The 27,644-nt window shown below is 32.1% G+C and overlaps 1 protein-coding gene across 1 annotated transcript; it reads right to left on the bottom strand.

Annotated features, from left to right (window-relative positions):
- Positions 1 to 14,315: 14,315 nt before the first annotated feature.
- On the bottom strand, positions 14,316 to 25,654 carry LOC139485418 (uncharacterized). Its single transcript, XM_071269893.1, has 8 exons — positions 25,053 to 25,654; positions 22,546 to 22,804; positions 20,403 to 20,728; positions 19,572 to 19,790; positions 18,632 to 18,878; positions 17,651 to 17,824; positions 16,871 to 17,084; positions 14,316 to 16,197 (listed from the first exon to the last, which is right to left on the bottom strand). Exons 1-8 carry the CDS (start codon positions 25,172 to 25,174, stop codon positions 15,836 to 15,838), a joined length of 1,923 nt encoding a protein of 640 aa, XP_071125994.1. The 5' UTR covers positions 25,175 to 25,654; the 3' UTR covers positions 14,316 to 15,835.
- Positions 25,655 to 27,644: the final 1,990 nt, after the last annotated feature.

The raw sequence follows: 27,644 nt of genomic DNA, 5'->3' as shown, positions 1-27,644 counted from the left end.
GATATCTTGCCTTGAAGATATTCTTTTATTTTTATAATTGATAAGTAAGGGAACTTAACTTTCTATTAAGACGAGCAGTGCATTTGGATAGATATATCTACATGTCTATTCTATATTTTTTGTACTCCTTTCATTTTGATAACGTGCTTTGGCTATATGCCTTTTTGTGCTTCTTTGTTACATATTTGTTTGTTTTTATAGTGATTAAGATTATAACACAATGTTGACTGCTGTACCCATATTTTTGACATTTTTACTTATTATATCTGTTTGTTATGTTCACAAATCTTTGTCAATATAATGGATTTTGATGCGACTGTCATACAAGTGAGAGGTTTATCCACCTTTAAACCAAGGTTTAATACACCGTTTTCAACATAAGAAAATGTCTGTACCAAGTCAGGAATATGATAGTTTTTATCCATTCGTTTTGATGTGTTTGAGCTTTCCTTTTTCAATTGTCCTCGGAGTTAAGTACTTTTGTGATTTTATTTTTTTCAGATAGCATTTAGATTTGTATTAGGACGATGCATAACAGCATAAACTAAGGATATATTGAGATTTTGAGTCATCAGGTTTTTCACTGACATTTGTCAGGCAATTCAAGTTGCAATCAATGGGTTATGGTGTCGTTGTTGCTTGTACGTGTGTCAAACGTTATACAATTACGCTCATAATGCACGGAGTTGGGATTTGCATCGCTGTATATGAAAATATAGCTAGATACCAAGAAAGGATATGAAGGCAAAGTTAAGCATTCATTCTTTCACTGACCGGATATTAAAACTATTAATGGATCAGAGACATATATACACATGTATTTGTGTGTATATGTCTCTGGTGAAACCTAACGAAAATACCCTAAAAAAAGTCAATGAAAAATGAATTCCTACATTCAATTGTAAACCATTTGCAGCGGAGATCAACCTAAGTACAATTTCAAATTAAGCGTCAACCGTTAGAGCATGTCTTTGATTTAACTGTTTTATATCAAGTTAATCAGTGTTCTGTGTATTTATACATTATATTATATTTATTTCATCATTGACAGTCCGTGTGTATCACTATACACGAACACGTCAAGATCTAGACATTACAAAAATTGCAAATACAATTCGTCTCTTTACAGTCTTCGTATATGATAGTGGATAGCATCCTTCTTGGATGTTTTTTTTAAATATTCAGCTTTACGAAAACAAAATAAAAAAAAGATTTGAAGCATTTAAAAAAGGCAACAGTAGTATACCGCTGTTCAAAATTAACAAATAGATCGAGAGAGAAAAAAATCGGGTTACAAACTTAAACCGAGGGAAACACATCAACTATAAGAGGAAAACAACAAAACAACAAAACACCGGAGTGCAACAAAACAAACGACATAGCAGCATACAAAGAAACGTTCTATTAGATAACAATTGTCATATCCCTGACTTGGAACAGAAACGTTCTATTAGATAACAACTGGTATATCCCTGACTTGGAACAGAAACGTTCTATTAGATAACAACTGTGATATCTCTGACTTGGAACAGAAACGTTCTATTAGATAACAACTGTCATATCCCTGACTTGGAACAGGACATTTTAAGATAACAAATGAATTCAAGAATAATCCAGAGTAAGTAACTTGTTGGGCATAAGATGCATTTACTAAGGCCAGAGATATATTAGGTTACTTATATAATATGATTCTTCTATAAGGCATTGTTCCAAACATAACGAAGAACTATATGATCAGTTATCGTATTTCATACAATATATTTTTACAAATCCTGGAATATAATGTTCTATGTCTATTATTCAATAAAAGCTTAGGTATAAAATTGTTCTAGTTAACTCGTTATGTCTATTGTATAAAGGCTCAATGCGACTTCAGAAAATCAATTGCTGATTTTATTCCTTAGTCAATTACTGCTTTAATGCTTTTGGAAAACTATGTTTTTTAGACTAATAAAATAATACTCGTCTACAAAATACAAAAACAACCCATCAATTCCTTGTCCTAATGAGTTCTAACACATAACTTGTAGTAAAAGCAATATTTTATGTCAATCACTTAACACGAAAGCCAGTCTATTGCAAAATGATAAACAAATTATATAGTTATTTCACGAACATCCGTTTCTCTTATTTTCAATGTTCATACATCAGGCCCATATGTTTTCATTAGTTGCACCAGATTTAATATGGCTGTACATTAAATGAAAAGGCAAAATGGCCCATTGTTGGTACAAATTTACCTTCATGATTGTAAATCTGTCTCATCATGACTAAGGTTAAATGTGTTCAGAGAAATATAGAAAACTTCATATTTGACGAACGAAAAACAAAGGCAACAGATCTTCACAAAATTTGTATATCCAAAACAAAATCGGTATTGTAACATATAGTTTAATACACCAAACGAAACAACTGTATATTTGAATGATTGGACCATCTCATAAAAATACACGAAATATACGAAAGTTTATTTCAAAATGTGTTATCGTTTCTTTGATGTGAACAATGTTTCAACACATGGAATATGTAAAGTTCTAAAAATTTTCTACATTTTGAAGGCACTGACAAGAGACAGTACTTGTGTCCCACAGTGTATATCAATGACAAATATGTAAAACCTTAGACAAAACGAAATATATGAAACTGCTTCATGTTTGTCTCGAGTTTCGGGAGGTCGTTGGTTCGTTCCACGACCGGATCAAACCAGTCTTTATAATTGGCATTTGCTGCTACGTCCCTTATCAATTAGCAATAAGAAATAAACGCAAACTGTAACATGTGACTTCTGAAGCTGAACTCTTACTAGAACAATTAAAGGGAGCATTCACAACAAAATCAGACACTAACCTACAAACAACAAGAATGAAAGCTTAAATCAATATATCATCACTAACGATTGACCAAAAGGGACTTGACAAACTACTGTAAAACACCATTCCAAACAAGATCTCCAGACCTGACAACATACCAAACCGCATACTCAAGGAATGTGCTGAACAACTAGCACCAATTCTGCAAGTCATAATGCAATGCTCGCTCGACACAGGTGAACTTCCAAAAGATTGAAGAGATGCAAATATATCCAGTATCTAAAAAAAAAGGGACACACACATCTCGCAGAAATGTACAGACCTATTTCCTTAACATGTCACCAGCAAAATTCTAGAGCATATCATATGCAAGCACATCTTAAAACAGCTGTAAAATAACAAGATCCTAACCAAATTAACCCACGGATTCAGGTTAGGATACTCATGGGAAAACCAACTCATAACTACCACCAATGACTTCATACAAGAGCATGATAAGGAACATCAAATCGACGTAGCCATATTAGACTTCTTCAAAGCATTTGATACAGTACCACGCAACAATTTACTCCATTACTAAATCAATATTGAATCAAAGTAAATACACACAAATGGCTATCAAACTTATCAACTGCGCACCATCGATCATGGAAGAGGATATATCCGACGAAACAACAGATGACTCTGGGGTACCCCAGTGAGCAGTCTTATGACCACTCCGGTTTCTATGCCACATAAACGACCTACCAGACAGCGTAACATTATCAGAAAGACTTTTTGCAGACGATTGCCTATATAGCTGATTGTGCAGAACAATTTAAATTAAAACTGACTGTCGTGACCAACACAAACTGCTATCAAATTTGGATTCTACACGCTTAATAAGCATATCCTACACGAGATACAAGTGAACCGATTCTTAGGACTACAAATAGCGAACGACCTGTAATGGAGAATCCACAAAAACAACATCAGCAAGAAAGCCAACGCCATTCTGGGCTTTCTTAAGGGGATCTGCAATGAAATATTGCGCAACCATTGGGATCACATTCATGAAAGAAGACAAATTAAAACGTATCCAAAACAGAGATATACGTTTTATTAAGAAAAAATCTAGGATTTGAGAAACAAGGTCCTTAACTTAAATGAGACACCAGAGGAAAGAAGACACAGCCTTCGTCTAATCCTGATATACAAGGTGGTTGAGGGTCTGATGCCGGCTCTACACCAGCAGACAATTTTGTTCACCAGCAAACACGAAAAGAACAATCAAAGCCAAAATATTCAAACTGTGATACAGACAATATTATTGAACAACAAATAATAAATATTATTGTATAGTAATATAATATTTCCAACAGAAAGTAACCAAACATTAGCGTGCAATAAATTCTCTTATTGCATTAGTGCAATAAATCTTCAAAATTCATGACGTCATCAATGATAAAATCTTAGTTTAAACCAATTTTTACTTTCAAATATTATATTGCTATACAATAAAAGGGTTATTGCATGAATATTGGGGAATATTGTCCCTCGTAGAATATATATTGCACTCGCAAGCTCGTGTAATATAAAATTCTACTCGGGACAATATTCCCCAATATTCATGCAATAACCCTATAATACAAGAGGGCCAAACAGCAATAATCCAAAATATACGCATGCATTCTTTGTGGAAACAACTACTAGTATTCACTGGTAGCAACTGCCAGATAAAGTACAGGCAGATTCTGTAGAGGAATTCAATACCGCTCTTCAAGAAGACCGCCAATAAAAAATGCGCTCTTCAGCGTGTATAAAAGCCAAAAATAGGATTATACACGTACCAATACAGATAGATACACTTGTGCAGCTACATCGACATGTCTTCCAAAGGACTTTTACCTTGTGAATCAACATGTTGGCATCCTGTTCTGTGTGTCGGTTTAATAGAGCATGGTTCATTTTCATGTTTTCGTCTTGAATATCCTTTGAATTTGCAACTGAACGTTAACAAGAAACCAATCATCATCACCAATATGTACACTTATGTCAAGTTTGAATAATGTTACTCAGTCTGTTTCAGTTTTGAGGCATCCTCCCACAAAGAGTAAGTCAGAATGACTATCATTTTACTGACTTCTGTCTAGTCATACGTCCTACTTAAATTTCAAATACAATATAAAATAGAGAAAGGAAATGGGGAATGTGTCAAAGCGACAACAACCCGACCATAGAGCAGACAACAGCCGAAGGCCACCAATGGGTCTTCAATGTAGCGAGAAAACTACTTAGCACCTCTGTGCTGACATGAATTAGCATTGATATGGTAATATTTATAAGGCACTGGCTACGGTTACATGGAAATGTAACAATAATAAAAATATTAATGTTACATTGGAGACTATTTGCCGGAATGCAAAGTTGGGTGAGGAACCGATTAATTACAAATGTAACAATAATTACTGAGGCTACGGTTACATTACGTTATTGTTACATGAAAAACAGCAATGTACTCTAGATTGATTAAACTTAAATCTTCTATAGTTGTATTGCTTCATTCTTTCATATGTACTAAACAATACTTGTAATGTAATACTGATAAATAATAAAATATTATTATTCAACAAATGGTGTACTACTTGAATAGTTTTACTACGTATTAATGGTTTTGATGTTCTTAAAGATACTACTCAAGATTAGGAGTGTGACAGTCAAAGGCAAAAAATATAGTTAAATGGTTTCACTTTTTTAAAGTATTTAACTGCACACCTTCTCTCCTTACTGTCATTATACTTTGGACCAATTTTGTTTATGGTGAAAAAAATAAAACTTGGGATGTGTTTTAAACGAAACTGAAACAATATCAAGACATACATTGCATACAGCTTTATAACTTGACGCAAATTGATAATCAAAAGCAAAGTTTGCTAACTGTAACTTAAATACTAAGAAATTCTGTATGTACACGTATCCGTGGAGGACGTAATTTCGTTCTTCAAAAATGTGTCGAACTTTAAAAACAACTTACTGGATTTGTAGAAATTGTCATTGTAAATAAAAAATTACAGTTAATAAATTGTATGTTATAAATGTATGTAATTAATGTCCTCAACTTTTATTATTTAGTACATATTACTAGTCCCATCGTACATTGCTTTTTTTCATGTAACAATAACGCAATGTAACCGTAGACTCAATAATTATTGTTACATTCGTAATTAAACAGGTCCTTACCCAACCATGCATTCCGGCATTTAGTCTCCAATGTAATAATATTTTTATTATTGTTACATTTCCATGTAACCGTAGCCAGTGCCTACTTTGAAATTAACTGTTTAAAAACTTTCGAACTTTTGAAATACTAAGCATTTTCTACCTCCGGAATAGATTACCTTAGCTGTTTTTGGCAATACTTTAAAGGGATAATTCGCGATTTTTCACTTTTCATCTTATTATGTTCATAATACCATAAAAAACATATTCACCAAGTTTTATTTTGATATGAAATCAAATAAAGGAGAAGATTGGGAATTATTAATTTTATTTCTTGAAACTTCCTGACTTATGTGACGTAGTTTAAGTCTTTGATGCATGCCGGGAGTGAAAATATCTCATTTAAGTCTTGTTCGTTAACCATCTAATAACGCGATTTAAAGCGCATCGACGACTTTTGGTGTAGCTATTAACCAACGAAAAATAAGTGATAGCCATGCAACTTTTAAATTTAGATCGTGTGGATATTTTAAAACGAATTTTAATAATAAAATTAATTCATACAATAGAACATTTTTATGATTTTTTCTACAAATACTTTAAACAAACATATGAAATTGACATGATCAGTAATAAAAATACACGTTTGTATTCTGACCTTTTTGCTTCATTCCAGCAAACATTTTCACTTGCTTGTACGGTGGAAATAAAATGTGTATTGTTTTGTGACACCTAAAGAATGTTGAGTGCGTCGGTTAACTCAAGGTAATTAAAGGATTAGCATTATGTAATTCTAATCCTTTGATCCTCATTCAGTGAAATCTAGGGGTCACGGTTTACTGACTTGAAGGTGTGATCAACATTACGTTCACATGAATTGAAAACGGGAGTCAGTCAAAGTTTTAGACACAGAAATCAAGGACTTATTTATAGGTTAGACAATACTTGGTCATGTTTTATGAAGATTTAAGCCCAAGGCGAAGCCGAGGGCTTAAATCTTCATAAAACATTACCAAGTATTGTCTGACCAATTTAGAACATATTCACACTTTCGAGTGACCTTACAAGACAATCCTTTCCCATTGTAATATTCAAACCTGAATAAGAGTTCACTTTTTATAATGCACTAAATATAAAACATAGATAATGATCATTTCAATGGATGAAATGAAATAGCACATAGTTTGTGAAGGATAAATTGTTTTTCTTCTACTTCAGGTAAAATTTAATACTTTATATATATCCTTTATTACATTTTTTTATTTTAAAAAGCAACACAATGTTGTATAAATCCCCTTTATGAAATTTGATTTTTTTTATAAATATAAAACTCTGTATGAATATTTGAATTCAGACCATTTAACATTAAATGCTTACTTTTTATTGAGAAATTGAAATGTATTGTGTTTCTCCGGAAACAATTCTTTGCTTTATATATCAGCAGTCTGACATTGTGTTTTTAGAAAGAAAAAGAAAATAATTCCCTCTAATGTAAGGTATATAATTTAAATAAATATCATTTTATTTATCCTTACCATTTTTTTGTGTGTATTCTATATATGTGTACCATTAGAAAATGCATGCAATTTTGCAAAATTCAAAATGTTTTTATTTTAATCTTTGCTCTTTCATCTTTAATCAGTAGGCTTTTTCCCCAAACAAAATGCCTAAGGGGATTGTACAATTCGTTAGTGAGTTAAGAGTTCACTTTCATAATTAACTGACAATGAAAAGTCATTCATGTACAGCATTTCATAGTGCATGGAAAACCATGCACTATGAAAATTAGAGGGCAAAAAACTGACTTTTCATTGGACGAGAAGGGGTGAGTATGTTCTAAATAGACGTCCCTGCAGAAATGTAAAAAAAAATTAAAATTAATTAACCGGAATAATAAGGTCGCACAATAACTGGATAGCTGTTGTATATTTTATATTTTGCATAAGCATGATAAGATCACTTTTAAATGAATTATGACTTTTGATTAATTCAGTAACGATAAAATACTTAATTATTTTAATTGAAGTATAAATTCATAAATAAAAATAGCCTTCTAATCACGAGTGTATAAACTAAAAATTGTACTATCTTAGATTAGGATCGGCAGCCTTAAATATTTCAAACAGATCATTAACAATTGCAATTATATAATTTAGTCCATCCAAAGTTATCTAAATTTACCTATTTAGGAATTAATGTTTTCATCAAAATATTTCAAATCTCACAACGCACGAATACTTCAGATATTTGATAATTTTTTTTAAAATAATGACAGAAAATTTAAGAACCTTTTTGGAATGGAATCGAAATTTACGAACCTATATGCTTTTCAAGTGTGAAAAATATCAACAAAATTTATACATAATCGGGAATGTCCTTCACAAAATAGTCTTCGTCTCACACCGTAACTATATCGGGCCCAACTATATATAATACTTTGCTATTTGACCAACAATGTATAAAAAAAACCAGAACGAGTTTAATGTCATCTTTCCCTATTGTTAAATGTTATAAGTCTGTTTCAACTGGCAAGAATACCCATAAAGCGGACAAGCAGTTTGTTCTTTAAATTGCTGTCATTGAATATCAAGAAAGAAAATAAATCCCGAAATTGATTTGAAACTTTGATACTCTATAGTTTTCCTGGAAAATATTCACATCTCTTAGGGATTATTAGTGTACGTCCAGTTGCGTACATATAACATGCATGTAGGAACAATTGTGATGATGACGAATTTCTTCCTTTATTCGAGAACAATCTAATTGATATATAAATTCCATAACTTCGATGAGCCAAAGAAAGTTATATATCGACCAGTATTTAAATCTCTTCTTCTTCTTTTGGTATACAATAGTCTTTCGACATTTGATGATAACATACTGTTGGCATACGTGGACTAGTCTACTAAAAAAACTTTTATCCCAATTTACACAAAATGTATGTTTCTTTCTTATGTACAATGTATACATGTATATATTTGAATTTTCGCTATAGTCCCGTTAATTTTTATCCTGGCGTATATACGAATGGTCGACAAGTGCGTACATTTTTTTAAATCAAAATTTCTGGTATGGTCCGATCTGTCCTTCACCATTGACAAAAAATATGTATATAGATTTTTATTTCATCAAATCTGTTGTTTATTATAAACATAAACAAGCGTACTACGAGTTTAGTAATGACTAGTATATAATATCACCTTCGGACACGCAAGATAGAGATGCATATTATACACCTAATAGTTCAAAATGGAAAGTTATAAGTTATCGGCCGTGTACACTGACCAATACCCTAAGAAGTGAAACGATGCATGAATTTGCAAGCTCGACAGGAAATCGCTTGAATACCTGGACGTAGATATGTCCTATTTTCGGTGCAAAATATAGTTAGCATGCATTTTGTGTCCGGGGATACATGGACACGTATGTATATAACTATACAAACAGATACCCAATCAATGTCTATTACAGTGGTTACAGTAGCCCATTGTTATATAAACCTTGTGATTTAGGCGGACACAGCTGGACACAACGCAATTTCTATATGACACAGGTGGACACAACGTAATTTCTATATAAAACTTATAAAATCTGCTGGCTACAGGCGGACACAAGTGGACACAACGTAATTTCTATATAAAACTTCTGAATATGAGGGGCTACAGGCGGACACAACTGGACACAACATTATTTCTATATAAAACTTTATTAAATAGGGTGATACAGGCGGACACAGCTGGACACAGTACTATTTCTATATAAAACTTCTGAATATGGGGGGCTACAAGCGGACACAGGTGGACACAACGTAATTTCTATATAAAACTTATAAAATCTGCTGGCTACAGGTGGACACAGCTGGACACAACGTAATTTATATAAAAGTTTATAAAATAGGGGGCTACAGGCGGACACAAGTGGACACAGCGTTATTTCTATATAAAATTTTATAAAATAGGGAGATACAGGCGGACACAAGTGGACACAACGTAATTCCTATATAAAACTTATAAAATCTGCTGGCTACAGGTGGACACAGCTGGACACAACGTAATTTCTATATAAAACTTTATAAAATAGGGGGATACAGGCGGACACAAGTGGACACAACGTTATTTCTATATAAAACTTTATAAAATAGGGGGATACAGGCGGACACAAGTGGACACAACGTAATTTCTATATAAAACTTATAAAAATTGCTGGCTACAGGTGGACACAGCTGGACACAGTACTATTTCCATATGAAACTCTTGAATATGAGGGGCTACAGGCGGACACAACTAGACACAACGTTATTTCTATATAAAACTTTATAAAACAGGGTGATACAGGCGGACACAGCTGGACACAACGTAATTTCTATATAAAACTTTATAAAATAGGGGGATACAGGCGGACACAGCTGGACACAGTACTATTTCTATATAAAACTTCTGAATATGGGGGCTACAGGTGGACACAAGTGGACACAACGTTATTTCTATATAAAACTCATAAAAACTGATGGCTACAGGTGGACACAGCTGGACACAGTACTATTTCTATATAAAACTTCTGAATATGGGGGGATACAGGCGGACACAACTGGACACAACGTTATTTCTATATAAAACTTTATAAAATAGGGTGATACAGGCGGACACAGCTGGACACGGTACTATTTCTATATAAAACTTCTGAATATGGGGGCTACAGGCGGACACAAGTGGACACAACGTAATTTCTATATAAAACTTATAAAAACTGCTGGCTACAGGTGGACACAGCTGGACACAGTACTATTTCTACATAAAACTTCTGAATATTGGGGGCTACAGGCGGACACAAGTGGACACAACGTAATTTCTATATAAAACTCATAAAAACTGCTGGCTATAGGTGGACACAGCTGGACACAGTACTATTTCTATATAAAACTTCTGAATATGGGGGATACAGGCGGACACAACTGGACACAACGTTATTTCTATATAAAACTTTATAAAATAGGGGGATACAGGCGGACACAAGTGGACACAACGTTATTACTATATAAAACTTTATAAAATAGGGGGATACAGGCGGACACAAGTGGACACAATGTAATTTCTATATAAAACTTATAAAATCTGCTGGCTACATGTGGACACAGCTGGACACAGTACTATTTCTATATAAAACTTCTGAGTATGGGGGGCTACAGGCGGACACAACTGGACACAACGTTATTTCTATATAAAACTTATAAAATCTGCTGGCTACAGGTGGACACAGCTGGACACAACGTAATTATATATAAAAGTTTATAAAATAGGGGGCTACAGGCGGACACAAGTGGACACAGCGTTATTTCTATATAAAATTTTATAAAATAGGGAGATACAGGCGGACACAAGTGGACACAACGTAATTCCTATATAAAACTTATAAAATCTGCTGGCTACAGGTGGACACAGCTGGACACAACGTAATTTCTATATAAAACTTTATAAAATAGGGGGATACAGGCGGACACAAGTGGACACAACGTAATTTCTATATAAAACTCATAAAAACTGCTGGCTACAGGTGGACACAGCTGGACACAGTACTATTTCTACATAAAACTTCTGAATATTGGGGGCTACAGGCGGACACAAGTGGACACAACGTAATTTCTATATAAAACTCATAAAAACTGCTGGCTATAGGTGGACACAGCTGGACACAGTACTATTTCTATATAAAACTTCTGAATATGGGGGATACAGGCGGACACAACTGGACACAACGTTATTTCTATATAAAACTTTATAAAATAGGGGGCTACAGGCGGACACAAGTGGACACAACGTTATTTCTATATAAAACTTTATAAAATAGGGGGATACAGGCGGACACAAGTGGACACAATGTAATTTCTATATAAAACTTATAAAATCTGCTGGCTACATGTGGACACAGCTGGACACAGTTCTATTTCTATATAAAACTTCTGAATATGGGGGGCTACAGGCGGACACAACTGGACACAACGTTATTTCTATATAAAACTTATAAAATCTGCTGGCTACAGGTGGACACAGCTGGACACAACGTAATTTATATATAAAAGTTTATAAAATAGGGGGCTACAGGCGGACACAAGTGGACACAGCGTTATTTCTATATAAAATTTTATAAAATAGGGAGATACAGGCGGACACAAGTGGACACAACGTAATTCCTATATAAAACTTATAAAATCTGCTGGCTACAGGTGGACACAGCTGGACACAACGTAATTTCTATATAAAACTTTATAAAATAGGGGGATACAGGCGGACACAAGTGGACACAACGTTATTTCTATATAAAACTTTATAAAATAGGGGGATACAGGCGGACACAAGTGGACACAACGTAATTTCTATATAAAACTTATAAAAACTGCTGGCTACAGGTGGACACAGTACTATTTCTATATAAAACTTCTGAATATGAGGGGCTACAGGCGGACACAACTGGACACAACGTTATTTCTATATAAAACTTTATAAAATAGGGTGATACAGGCGGACACAGCTGGACACAGTACTATTTCTATATAAAACTTCTGAACATGGGGGGCTACAGGCGGACACAAGTGGACACAACGTAATTTTTATATAAAACTTTATAAATTAGGGGGACACAGGTGGACACAAGTGGACACAACGTTATTTCTATATAAAACTCATAAAAACTGCTGGCTACAGGTGGACACAGCTGGACACAGTTCTATTTCTATATTAAACTTCTGATTATGGGGGGCTACAGGTGGACACAAGTGGACACAACGTTATTGCTATATAAAACTTTATCAAATAGAGGGATACAGGCGGACACAAGTGGACACAGTACTATTTCTCTATAAAATTTATGCATACGGGGGGGGGGGGCTACAAGATGTCAGTACACAACTGGACACAACGTTATTTCTATATAAAACTTTATAAAATAGGGGGATACAAGCGAACACAATTGGACACAACGTAATTTCTATATAAAACTTATAAAAAATGCTGGCTACAGGTTGACACAGCTGGACACAGTACTATTTCTATATATAAATTCTAGATATGGGGGGGGGGGGGGGGGGGGGGGGGGGCTACAGGCGGACGCAAGTGGACACAACGCTATTTCTATATAAAACTTATAAAATCTGCTGGCTTCAGGTGGGCATAGTACTTTTTCTATATCAAAGTTCGAGAAATGATTGGATACAGGCAGACACAAGTAGACACAACGCAATTTCTATATAAAACCTCTAGAAATGAGGGGATACAGGCAGACACAAGGAAAATTGTATATAAAACTTATGAAAACTGCTGGCTACAGGTGGACATGGTGTAAATTTTTTTTGTACATGTTTCGCATTTCCATTCATAATTTAATTTCAGCATCAGGTTCCGGAAACTCCTTTACTCAACTTTTGTAAACGTACTTTTAATAAATGTGTAATGTTGTGATTTTACACTATTGTTTGAGTTAAGGGTAAGGCTTTGTACTTATTAGAAACATTTTGAACGTTAACACACCGCATTTGTATGCATCTGTCCCTAATTTGGAGATTATTCGGTGTATGTTGTTTGTTTCAGAATGTTTGTTGATGAGTACATAAGTGTTTCTTGTTTCAATGGTTTTACACAAGTAGGATATTTTTGTGGCACTTTACAGCTTGCTGGTGTGCTGAAGCTCTGTGACAAACTAACACTTGTATTTTTTGTCTATCTAATGAGTTAAGCCTTTTTCAACTGATTTTTATAGTTGGTTCTTATGTTGTACTGTTATACCACTGTCCCAGGTTAGGGGAGGGTTGGTGATCCCGCTTACATGTTTAACCCCGCCACATTATTTATGTATGTGCCTTTCCCAAGTCAGGAGCCTGTAATTCAGTGGTGGTCGTTTGTTTGTGTGTTACATATTTGTTTTTCATTCATTTTTTTTTACATAAATAAGGCCGTTAGTTTTCACGTTTGAATTGTTTTTATTGTTTTATCACGACCTTTTATATCTGACTATACGGTTGTTATTTTTTGTGTCATTTTAGTCTTAGTGGATAGTTGTGTCATTGGCAATCATACCACATCTTCTTTTTTATATGACTATTTTTTTCCTTTTCAAATGGTGATTTGGAAGATGAAATGTCTCATTGGCACTAACATTTTTCTATACCTATTTTCACTTTGACATCTTTTTGTCAACATATTATGTGACTTGTAGAGTCTTATAGGCATCATACCACAATCTATATCAATAAAGGAACTGTACATTGACAAAGATTTAAAAAAAAAAAAATATGTTTGTAGTAATCTACCGTATATTACTGTGGATTCATTATGATTCATGGGATACCAATTTTCGTGGTTAATGTGGGGTAGAAAATGAAATAAAAGGTTCATACAATGACCAATTTCATATTGGAATCTATAAAAGAACCACAAAATTCAGTCAAAGTGTAATTCAATTGCATTATACCACGAAAATTGGTTACCCTGAAAATACGTGAATCCACAGAACAATATTTTATTAAAAGATCAAGTAAAATGACAATAAAATCTACAATGTTCACAGTTCAATAACTTAAACTTAACTGCATAATTTTGACAATGATAATAAATTTGAAACTAAGGTTGGTAGAAACCTTTATTACCTAAATTTCTGAAATGATTAATTTCTACTTTTAATTAATAAATTAACGTATGTAATGTACATGGGAATGGATAATTTAATCTACATTCTAATTTATTGTTGATAATGTTATAAGTTTCAAAACAAAAGGTTTCTATATTTATACTTAGCTTTAATTCAATTTCATTTGTTTCATTATAAATAAACTTTTGTTATGTACATGGGTAATCAATCTAGCACTGGACAAAACCTATTGGCTGAAGGAAAAGAAAAATGTTGACTATGATGTAAAAAAATGAAAAAAAGTTTGAAGAAATCTGAATTTCTTAATTTTCAGAAAAAAAAATCATTTTTTTATAATATTTAATTTATTTTATGGTTATATAATCTGGTAAAGAAAAATATACAATTGGCTCCAGGTGAATGATAATTTAATCTACAATATATCTTAATGGTGTTTTTTACCACTTTAACTTCACTATTATTGTGTTCACTATGATGATATAAGGATCAAAGTCTGTAGAAATCTCTATGACCTTATAAATAAATAAATAAATAAAAAAATATAATAAATTAACTTATGTTATGTACATGGTTTTATAAATATCACAGGGTCAAATATACAATTGTCATAAGGATGTTCACAACTCATTTTAAAATAACAGACTGTTATATAGTGACAACACATGAAAAAAAAAGAACCCTATTGCTACATAGAGTAGTATGAATACTATAGTATGACTAAAATATCACCAGACAACTTCTGTACATGTTTTTAAAAAGACTATTTTCGAATAAGTAACTAAATCTTTTTTTTTTAAATACCGTCATAAGCATTGACTAAAATCAAACAATTATTCACATTTCTTTTCTAGATTTTAGCCCTGGATAATTATTGGTGAAAATTCATTATCCTCTATATTTTTTCTTGTTCTACCGGTGGCCCTTTCTTTTATCAAAACAATGAAAATACAAGGATTTTATAAGCTTTACAAAACAGACAGTTCAAATTATATGATATTAAATTATGGACCGGACAGTTGAGTTCAGTGTCCAAAATTCTCAATTGCACTTTTTTGGAGGATCCCTAATATATTAAATAATTTCAAAAACAATAGAAGTGAACATCTTTCAATTACTTTAGTAACTCTACCAACATAATTTTATCAATATAATCTACATGATTGTCTCAAATATCACATATTTTTAGTGTTCTATATATAATAGTCTGTAAGTTTTGAAGTCACACCTTTGCTGCTCCTACTGCTGCTTCTTTGTGAATTGGTGATGGCTTTCTTCTTCACAACTAATGGCAACAATGTTAGTTTTTTCCTTTTCTGTTGACCTTTTTGGGTTATTTCGGGCAGTGGCTCTTCAGGAACATGAGGTTCTGGTTGTTGTGGTTGATGTGGTTGTGGTTGTGGATCTTGTTGTTGTTGTTCTTCTTCATCATCTGTTTCCTCAAGAATGGCTGGTCTATCTGCTGGTCTCTCCCGGTCAAAGACAAGCTCATCGTCTGACGGGATGTCTTCTACAACTTCAGCTTCTTCTTCTTCAACCTGTCCTACTTTTAAAGCTGAAAAAAAAATTGCAAAATAAGTTTCAACTAATCATAGTTAGAATTCTTAAACATAATATGAAATAGGCAAGCCATGCAATTCATTTTAGTCAATGACAACATTGCTTTCACAAATATTAAAACTTTTGAATTCTTGTACAAGGACTATATTTTAACGCTTAATGGTGAAAGATCTTTTCTAAAAAACAGATACTGTTTCAATTATTTTGAATTATAAATATCATTTTCTCCACTCTTTACATAATCCTTTAATACAAATTTATATCTGTTATAACATAATATTTGAAACATTTTAATGACTTACAAAACAGAGGTGTATTGGTCAACTACAATTATCTGGTTTTATGTATGCATTGAGATTTTTGTGAAATTTGTTATCATATTTTACAATATATGTCTGTGCGGTGAATGGACTAATATCGTATAGGTAAATATTTAAATATTTCCTTCAGATGCTCACAAAATATTTAGAATTTAGAACAATAATTATCATAACATAGTTCAAATACAATTACTAATCAATTCACTATTTATCTTCTAACACTTGATTCAGATTGATCCATTACAACAAAAACTCTAATTCAATTAGTTTGCTTAAAATTTAAACTGAGATGTTATGGCCAAAATACACAATTAAAATAATAATAAAAATATTTTTTTATTGTCATACCTTCTTCCAACTTCTTCACAACGTTGTTTGTCAAAAGATCCTTGAAGACCTTGTAACATTTCTTGTTTCCCGTTTGCAGACGAACTTGTCCTCTGGTACAGCCCGGATGATTTAATATCTTCCTTGTCTGATCTTCTGGCATGTCCAGCAGTTTGGAGATCTCAGATGGCCTAATGGCAATATAGTCTGGCATCACTCTTATGTGGTCTGAAGCCTGAAAACATTAATAACATTCAATTTATATAAGAACCATATTTTAATTGACAAAGGTACATGTGGTGCATATGTGATAATATTTCCAACTGAATATTTCAGGCAGTCAACAACATATTATAGAATAGATATCCCCTTTTTTTTAAATGCCACTCAAATAAATTATAATTTTAAGATGATATCATGTTTAATAAGTTATTGTCGCTTAATTTGTTTTATAACAACATAACTGAAAAACAAGTATACAGTAACTGTCCCTAAGTTGAATAGTATATCATTATATTTCCTCAATTTCTACTGATTGAAAGAGAAAAAAAATGTATTTTGTATATAATACGTATGCCTGAATTAGTTTTTTGGACCGTTCAAATAAGTTATCATTAATTTTTTTGAAACTTGGGGGACCCCGTTATAAATAATTGAATACCTTCAGTCCTATAAACTATTCAGATTTTAAAATGATATTACAGACACACTATTTAGGCTTAATTATAAAATTTAATTATACATTATACATCTGCCTTTTACGGTAATAAAACAACATTATCTAAATATTTCTTTTCTTACCTCTTCTGCCAAGTCTTTGTTGTGCACAATGGTGGATATCCTAGTAATTAGGGTGTTTAGGGTAGACTCGTCTTGGTCAGTTGTAGGTCTTCCGCTTAACTCCTGGAACAGTTGGTTCTGTATATAGCTAATTACAGCTGGCATCACTCTATATAACTTCAGTTCATTCAAGATCTAAAAAAAACCACAACAGTCAGTTACAAGGTTTCATCATGTATAAATGTCACATTCTGTCAGTAGATAAAAAAAAAGATGTGGTATGAGGGCCAATTAGACAACTCTTAATCCAAGTCAATAATTCCATAATGAAAACCATTATAGCTTTAAGTATGGTTATACTTTAGGCCTTGGCTCACACAACATCAAGTTATTGGGGGGGGGGGGGACTTCTTAATAAAATATCTATTCTATTTTTTGGCATTGAAAATTGATCCATACATAAACACATTAAGTCAGCTTTCAATAAACTGTAAAGTGATATTGATTCTTAACTATACAAGTGATTGCATTGTTTTTTTATATCATTATATTCTTAATCGATGTGGATAATGCAGCTTTGTGTGTGCAAAAATTAAATTCTCACATTAATTTCATATGTTTATCAGTAGATTGTATTAATTACATCCATATCAGACTGAATATCAGGTATATATAAGATTCACTAAATCTCATAATTATAATATAAGAGTAAAATTTTGATAGATAGTAAGCTTAAAAAAATATAAAATGCATCAAATAAAAAAACAACTTTAATATGACTTAAGTCCATTTCAATAATATTGAATCAAAAGGGAGATAACTTTCATCTTGGTAAATGAATGATCAATACATTTAAGGCTTGACTCATCAGATAAATTGTCCTCAGAGGGATGATTAATATATGTTCACCTTTGAAATTCAAATAGAATATGCCTTAGATGCATTACTGACACGTAAGAATCACAATTCAGTAGGACATTTACTTAAATTAATTTAACTTACCAGTCTTAAATATAGTAGTGGAAGTGCAAGACCTTCTTGCAAACGTAGATCCAGCATTGGTAGCAGCTTCTTCACTAAGGTCGTCTGACTTGCAACAGTGTCTTTCTTTATCTGCTCAAACAACCCAACTATGAGAGGAAAAGCGCATGAGGCTTCCTTTGCCATCTCTTGTAGTTCCAGACCTTCACCGGGCTGCTTGTCTTTGTTGAGGGGAGAAAACATCAAAGGGACAGTCCTGGTTCCAGCTCTGTAAAAAAAACATAACATTTAAAAAATGTTCTTTCTTTGATAGGAAAATATTTTCATAGCTTTTAATGGATTATATGACTAGGATATAGTTTTGAGGTCAGTGTAATTTGACAAATGTGTGAACATTGGATAGTAGGATATCCACCTTCTCAAGACAAAATAGTTATACACACTTTTCTTAAGTTAATGCATAGACATTCATTATCATATATTAAAGTACGCATTTTATCTTCATCTTTACCATGTTAATTAAAAATATTAAATAATGAAATTCAAAATGTTATAAATTCAACTCCTCAAGAGTTTGTCATCGGTAATAAACATTTCATTTTTTATTTTCATATATACTATACATTTTAGTCTATTGCTGAAGGCTGTGTTTTTACCTATATGACACTTGAATTTTAGGTGATGTTGGACAGTTCTCTATAATTTTTAACTTTTATAACATATGTTTAACTCGTGTATTCTGATTTATTGGTAAATTGATTGAAGCTAAGAACAAAAAAGTAAGTGTGTAGTAATTTACTTAGCACTTTTTACTTAAAATTTCACATTCATTTATCTATATTGCACAAAACAGTCATTCTAAACTTTGAAATAAGACACTTTCAAAAATCCATAAGTATAATTCAATCTTTTTACTAAATGATTAATGGAAAGTATTTAATCCCCAATATTCAAACTATACCTGTCAATATTGCAAAGGCTGAAATTGGCTGTGACAATGCACCCTGTTGTTGGTGGATTATCTTTTCCCCTCTTGGTCTTTGGCGGGCCAGCACCACGGCTAGCTCCATTCCCAAGGTCAACTGCTAGCTGGACAACGTCATTAGGAGATGTTGGATCATCCCAGACAAAGGGCAATGTGCTCCCTGTTACTCTGCCGGTTAGGTAGGCAAGGGTACATCTGTGAAAATATAGAATATACGTTAGGAATATGTTGTTAATTCAGAGACATATCACTTCAAAAGATACAAGCTTATTCAGGTTGCAAAATACACCATGTTATTGATTATTTAATTAATGTTCAAGACACTGATCGTTCATACTTTCGATACTACAGCAAATAAGAAATGAAAGGCTTCCAGTCGTGAAATTAAGAATTTGCTACTAATTTTAATGATTTTCTTATAAAGTTCTTGAGAAAAAAAACCAATATTTTTTGACCACTAAGATAAACTACATAAAAGGTTATAGCAGACATTACATCCATCTTGCATTAATGAAACTTATGCTTAAAAGTTAATTCCAAATTTTTAGGTTTCTTAACAAACACATTCTCTCTTTATTTATTCTGTTAAATATTGACTAAGTACTTGCTCTTTGTAAGTGCTGGTAATCCCTGACCTGCACTTTGTGTCAATTTAATCTGATTTTGCATATTTTAAAAGCTATATATAGTGACTTGAAGTTTAAAACTTCCTTGTTATTTATTCTCTGGTAGAGGACTGTCTCATATGGCAATTATAGCACATGTTCAAAATTGTTTTAATTACAAAATGTTTGAATTTTAACTTACCTGGAATATAAGTTCTGTGCACCAATAAGATTACTAGCACAGCTGGCAGCTAGAGTCTTCCCTACTTGGGTGTGTGGGCTGTACAGTAATGGAATGTTGTAATGCCCCACAAGGTCCATGAGCTTCTTGAAGTGGCATTGCAGATACATGCAGGAAATGGCTAGGAGTGTTGGTCCGATATTGTTGGCACATACTTCTTCTGCTTTGAGTACAAACTGGCGAAGGGGTTCCAACTTGGTGTCTGTGTTTATGTAGTGGGCTAACTCCATGGAGGGTGATGCTGGATAATCAGGTAGCCAAACAAAGTTGCAGTCCTCAACTGGAACCTAACAAAAAAAAATAATAATCATTTATTTATTTTCCAAAAATAAATGAAATATGACTAGAATCTAATATAAAAGCATCCTAGTGGCCAAGGAGCTTTAAAAAAAAATAATGTCAAAAATAACCAAAATTAAAACCATTGATAAAAATATCACCGAACATCACAAGTTTTGAACTGGACTTAAAAAAAGTATTCTAATGATTTGTTAACATGCACGGCTTTTCAAAGCTTCATTTAACTATCTAAAAGTTCATAAAATAATTGCCATTTATATAAACATATGAAACATTCATTGGAAAAAGTCCAATCTAATGAAATTGACCTGCACATGGTTTTTGTCCTGTTGATACATTTAATGCAATTGCAAAGCTGCCCTGACTGTCTGCACTTTGTAATTCATTTTTTTATGTTGTGTCCTTCAAATGTATTCCCTTACTCTTTTTTAAAGGTACTAAAGAGAAAGACTTTGTCCGGTTATATGTTTTCCGTTTAATAAGTTTATTTGAACATATTTCATTTGCAAATGTAGCAAAAGGGATTGGACACAAATTATAACAACATTAGTGAAGTCTTCTCTCAATATAAATGATTAAATACATGAAATATACACACAAAGTACATTAGATAATGACGAAAAAACAGTAGGAATGCATGTAATACATAAAAAAAAATAACCGTAAAAAAAATACAATATAATTATTTCTTATATTTCTCAAGGGTGTATGTGTGTCCCAAGTCAGGAGCATGTGGCCTTTGTTAGTCTTGTATGATTTTAAATTTTAGTTTCTTGTGTATAATTCAGAGTTTAGTATGACGTCCATTATCGATATACTATTATGCATATTTTTAGGGGCCAGCTGAAGGACACCTACGGGTGCGGGAATTCTCCCTACATTGAAGACCCATTGGTTGCCTTCGGCTGTTATCTGCTCTATGGACGGGTGGTTGTCATTTGACATATTCACCATTTCCTATCTCAATTTTAGGAATCATATTAAGTTTTCTATCCCTATAACTAAAATGGGAAGGTGGCTGTATCAATTTGGACTTCATCTAAGCTAAGATTGAAAATATTTGTCTTTTTTGACGTAAGTATGTCAGGGTTAAGGCTATTCCATTCAATAGTAGCAGATGGAAACTAGAGGCTGTAAAGAGCCTGTATCGCTCACCTTGGTCTATGTGCATATTTAACAAAGGACACAGATTGCTAAATTTTACACAGTAAAAGATACCAAAAATTTCTGAAAATTGGTAAAAAATCACTGTAAAGGGCAACAACTCCTTAAGGGGTCAACTGACTATTTTGGTCATGTTGACTTATTTGTAGATCTTACTTTGCGGAACATTATTGCTGTTTATAGTACAGCTCTATCTTTACTAATATTCAATAGATAATAACCAGAAGCGGCAAAATTTCCTTAAAATTACCAATTCAGGGGAAGCAACTTAACAACTGGTTGTCTAATTCATCTTAATATTTCAGGGCAGATAGTTCTCTACCTGATAAACAATTTTACCCATGTCAGATTTGCTCTAAATGCTTTGGTTTCAGAGTTATAAGCCAAAATCTACATTTCGATATTTTTAGCCATGTTGGCCAGCTTGGTTGGATGTCTATCACATTTTTTTAAATAGATACCCCAAGGATGATTGTGCCCAAGTTTGGTTACATTTGGCCCAGTAGTTCAGAGTTGACTATTTTGGTAAATGTTAACGATGACAACTGATGACCAGGATGACGGATGACAGACAACAGACGCCAAGTGATGAGAAAAGCTATGAGCTAAAATGGATAATTTGGCAACAATAAAAACTTACATTCTCCCCTTTTGTGTTGACATAATGGTCAGGATTTAGAACTAAGATGTTGGAGTTTGGTTGAAGTCCAGGTTTGGTCACTAATGTCTTTGGAGTGTTGCCCTCAGAACGCCAATCCTCGTCTAACTGGCCACAGTGCATGATTATGTCTCTTGGTTGGAAAGTACAAAACAAACCGCCCCCGTTTCCAAAACTGTTGTTCAAGGCTTGGGAATAGCAAAATGCATTCTGTAGGTCATCAAAGCGGTAGAAAGCTTCACTGAAGAAAAAAGTAACAAACATATAAGTAACATTACAACATTCATAAACAATAAGTCACTCCATCACAAATGAGACTACATATATACAAAAAACAAGTTAACAGTATATTAATAAAGGTGTGATAAATGTTTTCATTTACTAACCATAAAAACAACTTTTTATTCAACTTGCACACTATAAAAACAAAAGATTAATATAACTGTCTCTTTTTTTTTTTTTAACAATTCCAGCTAACAAAGCCTTTTTTGGTGAGTGGCAAACTATTCAATACCTTAATGGGTCAGAAAAGTACAAAGGATTATTTATAAAAATTTGTTTTTGGTCAGAGAACTTATAAATCTTTTTGGGACAGATAGTAAGTTGCAATGTTTGAACATCATTAATATTTAGCAAAGTAATCCTGTGAAATTCCCTTTATAATTTTATACATTTAAAATGCGTGTCAGTATTTTATAACATTTGTAAAAATGGTAATCTGAAAGAAAAAACATAAAATTTGATTGAATGGAAAAAGCACAATCAGGTATCAACTATATTGGACTATTTGTAATAAGCGTCTCCGAACTCCATTAAGATACTCTATATATTGTAAGATGTAAAATAGTGGCCTCGTGGGAATATAAGGAAACATGTTTTATTTTATACACAAGATTTACTTAAATGAGATAATCTTACGTATACACAGCTACTTTTGCATAGGTACTATTTCTGTACTAAAAATATGTAGTACTGGAAATTTACTTTTAATATTTAGTACTATTTCTTTACTTTAAAATTATTGTAATATTTAGGTACTTGTATTTTACAGTACTTGATTTGTACTAAATATTTTGGTACAGAAATGATACAATATTACATGTTTGAAAATCATAATTTTAAGAGATTTGAAATAGAAAAACTTTCAAAATGCTGAAAATGTAACGGTAGTAACCAAAAATCAGTAGTACCTAAATGTCAAGTACAAATTAAGTACTGTAAAATACAAGTACCTAAATATTACAAGAATTTTAAAGTAACAAAATATTACTGAATATATAAGTATATTTCAAGTACTACATATTTTTAGTACAGAAATAGTACCTATATAGATGCAAAAGTAGCTGTGTATATAATCAACCTTATCTTCAACGGGTAAATTTCCATATTAAATTTGATAACAATTAATATAACTGCCTTAACGGGGCTTGTGTGTCTAAATCAATTTTTTTTTTTATTAAATATAGGATTTTGTTAATTTTTTCTATAAATGAACTTTATCTTATACTAAATAAGAAAAATGATATAAAAAAAATGGGGTCACCGTTCTTTTACACTCACAATTTGCCTTCAAAAGAACATACGTTTTTGTGAATGTCCTTTTTTTCTGTTGAACTCATAGGAAAAAAAGGGGTAATATCTAAATAAAAAAGAACTTAATTACAGAAATCCCTTAAGTTTTACAATTATTTAGTTTATGTACAGCTTATTTAAAACCATCAATAAGAAATATAGGTCACTGATGAGTTAAAAAGATATTTCAATTTAAATGGCAAAAAAAAATACATTTTTGCATGAAAGGGAGATAATATGGAGCTTTTTCAATGATATCTACATTTTTAAAGTCACCTGGGGCCAACACAAATTGATTTTTTGGAATAAATTTTGTACCCTATGATAAAGTAACAGCTACTAAAGGTAATAAAGAAAATTTGTAATGAAAATTAAATGTTTAATTTTTTTCTGAAAATCTTAAATATGCGATTCTCCTTTGATGGAATGAATATTTCAGCTAATCTGTTTATAAATAAGGTTTCATGTGTAAAATATAAAATTGGGAATGACACTTTATTTTTATTATAGATTGCAATAATGGAATCATAAACCATTAAAAGTTGAAAGGGGTAAACATGTTACTAAGGTGGAAACTAAATGTAAACATTCAATTTATAATCAGACTATCCAAAGGCAAAAATAGTCATTTGATTAAAACCATAATACAGTATTCAAAGATTAACATCAACCACCCTTTTTTATTCATTGCACTAAATCTGCTTTTTTTAGTTATTTCTGTTTATAAATTTAGGATTTTACTTAACTAAGCAAATACTTAGTGAATTATAAATTTCATTGTAATTTGCCAGGTCACTTAATTCTTCAACTTCAGAAATTCACAAAGTTTCAAGATGATGAAGGGAAATCAAATGAATTTTTATGGTCCCCCCTCCCCTCATTAGAAGTAAAAATGCAGCTGCTTAAAATTTACTTACTCTTCTAAACCATCAACTGATCTTGTAAGGTTTACCACGTAACCGGCTTGTCTGTCAGTCTGCACATTGTACTTAATAGTATAAACAAAGTTGGTCTTCTTCTGAAACTCTCCATTGGTCATAAAACCCCAGCAGTTGTTCCTTGAGACTATCTTTCTTGTGTTCTGAAGAAAAAGTTATAATTAAAAGTTAGCGCATTCATTTTGGATCGAAATACTCCCGGTGTAGGCAAATATTTGCCGTTCCAATAAATAAACGCACTATCAAATTGGTGTAATCAAAAGGAGCAAACTGAATTAGTTACATGCTTCCCGATTTTACAATAACATATATAGATTTTTTGGCTGAATTCAAATTATAATTTACTTATAATGTCTTATGTTTAAAAAAAAATTGGATTATACCACATTAACATTGTTAGTTTACGTTTCCTTGTGATGATTTTTGTTTTGGCAAGAGTATATTTCCCCGTAAAATGCTTATATTCTTACGTCATCGTTCTATGACGTCGGGTATCTCATTCATAAAAAAGCCTATGATGTGGGAGTATGATTGGAACAGCCTGACAATATATTCATATTTTACCACGGGTGTGTACTCAAAGCATTTGAAGGACCGCGTGTTAGAATATGTAATATCATATATTTTCTATACATTCATTTCTTGTGTATTAAAATAATAATTTTTACAAATCATTACTCTTTCTATTCAGGTGTTTACTCAAATTTAAAAAGCATCTCCTGTAGATTGATTTGATTTTAGGCAGCAACCATTTGATTTTTTTTTTGGGGGGGGGGGGGGGGGCTATGGTTTTTTTTTTTTTTGAGTTTCCAGTTTCTGGTGAAAAAAATCATTTGTTTTGGACCCTGAGAGTGAGACAAAAAAAATGTTTGTTTTACCCTCAGCTGCCACTATATGTAATGTTAAAATTGAAAGAAAAAATTGTTTTCGGTTTGTCTTAAAAAATGGATTGTTCTTCGCCAAAGGCGAAAAAAAAAAGTTTGTACAGAAAAAAAACTATAAGATGGAGTTTATAGTCTATAGGCTAAAATACACATCAACGAAAGCCTATGTAACGGTTTATTTCTTCCTCTGTGATATTTTATCCTGAGGATATTTTGTCCCGGTAATTTTTTTCCAGGCATGGTATTTCACAGGTAGATTATTTCCAGAGAAGTGAAAATCTATCTGTGTTATACGGATAGTATGTACCAATATATATTTGCAGTACCATATTTCACAGAACCATGTGAAATAGTCCCAGTAACTACTACATGTATATGTATGTTACTCACAATCAATATATACCTGACTATAAGTATAAAATGTTTCAAAGGTAGAACAAATTTGCATAATTTAGCAAAGGGAGGTAATTATGAGCAATTTATATTTTAAAGAAATTAATGTAATATATTTCTGAATCTGTTTCATAGAGAAATTTTTCCTTGAATCTTATTTTTTATATATTCATTTATATAAAAGATGACTTACAACTTGATTTAATAAGACAGATAACATTTCACAGGTAAATACTATCCAGCTGTTAAACATGCTTTTGATCCAATATATTGTTATGCTATGATTTATCTGATTTTCATATAATCAACAACTACATCTCTGTCCCCACCCAAGACTATTTATATAGTGAAAAATATCATCATAATCAAATTCCTCTATTACTGTTAACAGTAGTAATGCAACTATATTTCTACCTTACTTTTTAATTTATATTTGTACTGAGATTTGAAAACAACTCACTTTAACATGTATTTCACTAACCTTATATAATCATGATATAATTTTCACAATTACGATCTATAAAATTACTTCTGGTTTTCTTCCCTATGTTTCATGATAATTTTCGTTTTAAAAGGATGATATTGACTTGAATATTTCAGGAATTTTTTTTTAATGATAATTTGAGAAATTATTTCCCATTATTTGCCATTTTTTTTTACAATTTCACTTTAATTCAAATACACAATATAATTATTAATTCATAGTATTTGTAAAGGATAAGTTTTTTTCTAATAACTAATCAATAAGTTAACTACCAAGATAGAATTTCACGGCAAAGGAGAAAATATACCAGGGAAATATTTTCCTCCAGATAAAAAAAAATAACAACAATTACTGTGACATTTTTATCTCCGAGTCAAATTTCACCCGGATATAATTTTGCTTTACACCTACATTTCCATGCCAGTGCCTAGTTCAAATAATTTATCTAGGACGCCGTATCAGAATAACATTTAAATTAAGGCCTTGCCAGTCGTCATAATTATTTTGAGAAGCCATTGCCACTGTAGGCCTAAATTGTTTATTTCAACCATAGTTTTTTTTTTAATAAAACGTTACCGTACACCTGTACACTTCCTAGGTCAAGGAAAAGGTGACTCAAAATTAAATACTTTGGTCCGTGATACACCTATCAATTACAAAATTGTCAAAAGTTTTCAAGTTTTCCAGGTTTTTATTTCTACAAAGTTTAAAATAGAAAATTACAGTTTCAGTTTGTTCTTCTATGTCTTTTTAAATTATTAATGACGACAATACTTTAAATGATGATTACCAACTAATTTTTTACTTGGG

The sequence above is a fragment of the Mytilus edulis genome, chromosome 8 (genome assembly GCF_963676685.1).
Source record: "Mytilus edulis chromosome 8, xbMytEdul2.2, whole genome shotgun sequence".
Classification (NCBI taxonomy): Eukaryota; Metazoa; Mollusca; class Bivalvia; order Mytilida; family Mytilidae; genus Mytilus; species Mytilus edulis.
This window is presented reverse-complemented; position numbering and strand designations above follow the sequence as displayed.